The sequence below is a fragment of the Mercenaria mercenaria genome, unplaced genomic scaffold (genome assembly GCF_021730395.1).
Source record: "Mercenaria mercenaria strain notata unplaced genomic scaffold, MADL_Memer_1 contig_3044, whole genome shotgun sequence".
NCBI classification, from domain to species: domain Eukaryota; kingdom Metazoa; phylum Mollusca; class Bivalvia; order Venerida; family Veneridae; genus Mercenaria; species Mercenaria mercenaria.
The window spans coordinates 59,521-65,520 of record NW_026461148.1 but is presented as its reverse complement, the minus strand read 5'-3'; the positions used below and the strand labels follow the sequence as shown (position 1 = coordinate 65,520).

The window sequence follows — 6,000 nt, the reverse complement described above, 5'->3', positions numbered from 1 at the left end:
TCTTTTTAATAAGATTTTTAAGTTATTTCTTCTAAATTGTTATCAATTGTTAAAATTTTAATACCTTCTTGAGACATTCTGTTTAACCATTCTTCGTGTAATTTGTGTAGTTTTTCTAAATAATCTAAACCAACTCTGTTTTCTTCAGTTCTGTTTCTTTTCTGAAGTCTTTGAAAACATATCTTAGGATCGGTTTTAACATAAATAAAAGCATCAATTGGGTTTTTTCCATGTATTTTGATAATATGATCAGTTAAGAAAAGATTGTATACTGCCCATTCGGGATCATTTATAACCCCGTTGTAATGATATTGTTTTGTAAAAACGTTGCTGTTAGTTAAATAACATCGTTCAAGAAAAGAAACACCATCAAACTGTTTAGCAGAAGATAACATTTTTATATAACTGTTTAAAGTTGCTAATTGAAAAGGAAATGAATATTTGAAAGGTTTTCGGGAAGCATGTTCAAATAGGTTATATGAATTTCCACCAGGATCCATAACGTTTTGCCATTCATGAATTGGTTCTGGAATTATATTAAAATTAGGATTATATTCTTTAATAATATCTAAAAACGTGCTTTTTCCTGATGCAATATTACCTTCAACTGATATAATTTTTCTCATTTATATAAAATACTTATAGAAAAAAAATCTTCAATACAACTCTTCTTCTTTTTTATTTCTATATCCATTAAATTTAAATTCCTTCATATACGTTTCAAAAGGCATTGAATATTTTTTTCTTTCTGCATTTCTAACAGTATTGTAAAAATATCCTGAATAACTTTATTTGAATCTTCTTTACTTACTTTCCCGATTCGTGCTTTTGTTATTAGTTGGTTTTTTTTGTGATGATGTAATTTTAAGATAGTTTTTTTGTCTCCGACTTTTAGTCTATTAATAAATATAGTAATTACTGATGGAACAGCGCCAGCAACTGCTACAAATATTTGAATAACTGGAACAAGTGCTAATGCAGCTGAGCAGCAAAAAATACCTGCTGTAATTTGTAATCCTGTATTTACTCTTCCACAAAATTTATAATTTTTTCTGTAAGCAGCAGCAAGTTTAGTCAAGTGAAAAATTAATTGATCTATTGTTTCTATTTCAGTAGAAATTGAATTTTTATTACTCCTTTATATAAGATTTAAAAATTAAATTTCTTCCAATTCACTAAATGGTACCCAACTATAAAATTTTTCACTATAACCTTTCCATCTTACTAAAGCTTGTTTTTTCTTATAGTCTTGTCTAATAACTTTTTCTATTCTAAAACCCTCTTGTTTAGTAGGTAAAAGTTCTTGTTCATAAAATGAACCCTGAATTATTTCATCATTTAAATCTTTAATAGTATATGTTCTGGGATTAGTATTATTAATTTTATAAATTATATATATTTCCTCTGTCCAGTTTGGTGTATATCCTTTTTCAAAATGTCGTTTAAGTTTGCTTAAGCGAACCCGATCACCAATTTTAAATTTTGGTTTACTCTTTGGTATCTTTAAATCACCGTACAAATTAAAGAAAACAGTACCTTTATTTAAGTTGTCGGTGTCATTTTTATACTTGAATGTTTTGTTTTGTTATATTTGTCAACCATATCTTGCAAATTATCTAAATAAGTGTAAGTATTATTTGCTGTAAAATATTATTCTTTTTAAACTTCTATTAAATCTTTCGATTACTACAGCTTTTTCTTCATTAAATGTATGATACATGTTAATCTTATTTTTATTCAGAAATGATTCAAACTTTTTATTATAAAATTCTTTTCCTTCATCTACCCATAAATTTGTAGGTGTTCTACCTTCTAAAACTATTTTATTAAATGCTTCAGTAACAAATTCTCCAGTTTTATTCTTTAATGGAATAACCCAAGCATATTTACTGAATAGGTCAATAACGGTTAACGCGAACTTATCATCTTTATTATATTTTGAAAAAAGCTTGCATATCAACTAAATCAGCTGACCAAGTATCATCAATGTCACTGACAATCACTCTTCGTTTCCTAAATTTTCGTTTAATCGGTTTGTGTAATTCGTCTGCTAATTCGTCACTCCAGCGGTAGCTCAGAGTTACCGGTTCTGCAGTTATTTCGGGGGTCTTTTTGAGTGAGCTTTTAGCTCCCGAGGACTTACGTCCAAGTAAATACTCCACCCCCTTTTCCCGTTTTTTGACTTTCGTTTTTGTCCGAGACCAAGTTTATATTTCATATTAATTCCCGGTTTTACAACTAAATGTTTGGCTATCTTTTCTCCGACAGATTTTGATTTAGTATTCTTTAAATTAGACAACATTTGTTTATCGCATTCGTTTTTACTTATTCCTGAATCATAACAGTAGTCATGGGTCATACATACTGCATCCAATTCATTTATGGGTTGTCCATTATCTAGGGGATTTCCTATTCCACAATAATTATATCCTGGAAGTGTCAAGCCTTTCTTAGGTAATAAAGGTAACATTGTTTTATGAATATCTAAATTACCCCCTGTACTTTTAACAAACTTTGATTTCATTCTTTCACAAGATTTACATTTTGCTTTTACATAATGAGAATTTATATTATCAGTAAATCTTCTTTCTTTCAAACAATATATCTTATTCTGTAAACTCATCTATATCATATGTATTTAAAACTTTATTTTTTTATTTGATCAAAGGGACAAAACTCCACATGGCTTAACATATATAGTAACTAAAATCAGGAATATGAATTCTCACCAGTGAGAATAATTCTCGCCAGTGAGAATTGCCACGCTGGTAAAAATGACAGTTAAGTTCCACGTTGGCAAAAATGACTGTTAAATTCCACGTTGGCAACAATGACGCAGGCGGTTATTGATTTCTCACCAGTGAGAATAATTCTCGCCGGTGAGAATTGCCACGCTGGCAAAAATGACGCGGGCGGTTATTGATTTCTCACTAGAGAGAATTAATGTTAGTGTGTAAAGTTAATATCGGTTTTAAGATATTTTTAAAGTTAAATATATATTTTTAAAGTTAAATATATATTTTCCATTACTTTATTTTTATCTAAAAGCTTTAGTCCACTTACGTTCAATAAAAAACCAAAAGTGTTTTTTTTTAATTAGCTGGCATTGGTCAAATGTTAAGGTCAAAGTGGGGTCAATTGAGGTCAAATTGGCTTAAAACCATCATATATATAACTACTCACCGTAAAATAGCTGTATGTCTTCCTTACAAATGGCGATGATCGGAATTTGACAACTACACAATATAATTGTCAAATTCCGATCATCGCAATACAATAGCCCGCCCGCTTAGCTGAGTAGGTAAGAGCGTTGGTCTACGGGTCGTGAGTTCGATCCTCGGGCGGGGCGTATGTTCTCCTTGACTATTTGATAAACGACTTTGTGTTTGAAATCATTAGTCCTCCACCTCTGATTCGTGTGGGGAAGTTGGCAGTTACTTGCGGAGAACAGGTCTGTACTTGTACAGAATCCAGAACCACTGGTTAGGTTAACTGCCCGCCATTACATGACTGAAATACTGTTGAAAAACGGCGTTAAACCCAAAACAAACAAGCAAAAACACAATATAATGAAAATTATCCATTCATTCCCTTGCGCCATATTTTTCACTTTCATGACAAACAGTTGTTATCTAATGCATGAATCTTTTGAACGTGATGCAATTAAACAATTGTGCTATATAAATGTTTCACAAAAATAAGTTATTACAGTTTAGTTATTATTACGATCTTATAATTTATTTTTATTTTGTATTTTAAGAATGTCCATACAGATTCTTTGGACAAAACTGTGCCTCAAAATGCCATTGTGTTAACAACACGTCATGCAGCAACACTGATGGAACTTGTACAATAGGATATTGTGATTCTGGCTGGCAAGGTTCTAGCTGTAGTCAAGGTAGGGATTCAGACGAATTGTACAAGTTCTTGGTACAAATAATCCCATGATAGCAATCTCATCATTATGTCTTAATGATTAGGTTCTTCCCGTGATATTGATCTAAACGGATTTTTAGCTCACCTGAACATTGCTCAGGTGAGTTTTTATGATCGCTCGATGTCCTGTATCTGTCGCCTGTCGTCTGTTTGTCAACATTTAGCTTGTGTATGCGATAGAGGCTTTATTTTTCAACTGATCTTCATGAAAGTTTGTCAGAATGATCACCTTGATGAAATCTAGTAAACCTTTGAGAATGGGTTATCTGAGTTCAAAATCTAGGTCACTAGGTCAAATCAAAGAAAAGAAAATCTGTATGTGATAGAGGCTGCATTTTTCAATTGACCTTCATGAATTTTGGTCAGAATAATAATAATTAGCTAGATAAAATCTAGGTAAAGTTTGAATATGAGTCATCTGAGGTGAAAAACTAGGTCACTAGGTCAAATCAAATAAATATATTGTGTATGCGATAGACGCAGTTTTTTTCAACTGATCTTCATGAAATTTTGTCAGAATGATAACCTTAATAAAATCTAGGCCAAGTTCAAAATGGATTATCTGGGGTCAAAAACTAGGTCACTATGTCAAATCAAAGAAAAACTTTTTGTATGAGATAGATGCTGTATTTTTTCAGTTGATTTTCATGAAATTTTGTCAGAATGATAAACTTGATGAAATCTAGCCAAGTTTGAAAATAAGTTATTTGAGGTCAAAAACTAGGTCAAATGAAAGAAAAACCTTGTGTATGCGATAGAGGCTGAATTTTTCAATTGATTTTCATGAATATTGGTTGGAATAAATGCCTTGATAAAATCTTTACAAGGTTTGAAAATGGGTCATCTGGGTTTAAAAACTAGGTCACAAGATCAAACCAAAGACAAGCCTTGTGTATGCGATAGATGCTGTATTTTTCAACTGATCTTCATGAAAGTTTGTCAGGATGATAACCTTGATGAAATCTAGGCTAAGTTTGAAAATGGGTTATCTGGGGTCGAAAAGTAGGCCACTATGTCAAATCAAGTAAAACATTGTGTATGCGATATCTTTCAACTGATGTTCATGAAATTTAGTCGGAATAATTGCCTTGATAAAATCTAGGCCAAGTTCGAAAATGGGCCAGCTGGGATAAAATACTAGGTCACTAGGTCAAATCGAATAAAAACCTTGTGTATGCGACAGAAGCTGTATTTTGGTCAGAATGATTGCCTTGATAAAATCTAGGTCAAGTTTGAATATGGGTCATCTGGGGTTAAAAATAGGCCACTAGGGCATATCTAAGTAAATACTTGTTCAAACTCAAGAGACCACATTTTTGGTCCAGTCTTAATTAAAATTGGCCATAGTATTTGTTTCCATGAAATCACTAGTTCAAATATGTTTACACTGTTATGGTGTTTATCTCAGGTGAGCGACCCAGGGCCTTCTTGGCCCTCTTGTTTTATTTGTTATGACACTGCAAAATGATGAAGTCTCAGATATTGGTAAAACGCATACAAAATAATGATATTCTCCCTACTTTAATAAAATTAAAAAAAGGCTTATTCAGTTCTATTCCATAGCTTTGGTTATTGATCAGGAAGTCGATGCGTTTTAATAACATTGTTGATCGCTCAAGATAAGATGTCGTGTGCACGAGCTAAGATGTTGATCGCTCAAGAAAAGATGTCGTGTGCATGTGGTAATATGTTTATCACTCAAGATGAGATGTCGTGCGCACGAGATAAGATGCTGATCGCTCAAGATAAGATGTTGTGCGCACAAGATAAGATGTTAATCGCTCGAGATAAGATGTTGATTGCTCGAGACAAGATGTCGTCCGCACGAGATAAGATGTTGATCGTTCGAGATAAGATGTCGTGCGCACAAGATAAGATGTTAATCGCTCAAGATAAGATGTCGTGTGCACGAGATAAGATGTTGATCATTCAAGATAAGATGTCGTGCGCACGAGATAGATGTTGATCGTCCGAGAAATATGCCGAGCGCACGAGGTAAAATGTTGATAGCTCCAGATAAGATGTTGATCGCTCGAGATAAGAGGTCGTGCGCACGAGATAAGA

The 6,000-nt window shown here is 32.6% G+C and overlaps 1 protein-coding gene across 1 annotated transcript in view; it reads left to right on the top strand.

The window, feature by feature from the left end:
• Positions 1-2,830: 2,830 nt before the first annotated feature.
• LOC123558226 (protein draper-like) overlaps positions 2,831-6,000 on the top strand; it is a gene marked incomplete at its 3' end in the record, with an annotated part of 37,696 nt that continues 34,526 nt past the window's right edge. Inside the window, exons 1-2 of the mRNA XM_053533742.1 lie at positions 2,831-2,879; positions 3,761-3,898. Coding sequence (XP_053389717.1) covers positions 2,831-2,879; positions 3,761-3,898 — 187 coding nt within the window. The remainder of the gene's footprint in view (positions 2,880-3,760; positions 3,899-6,000) is intronic.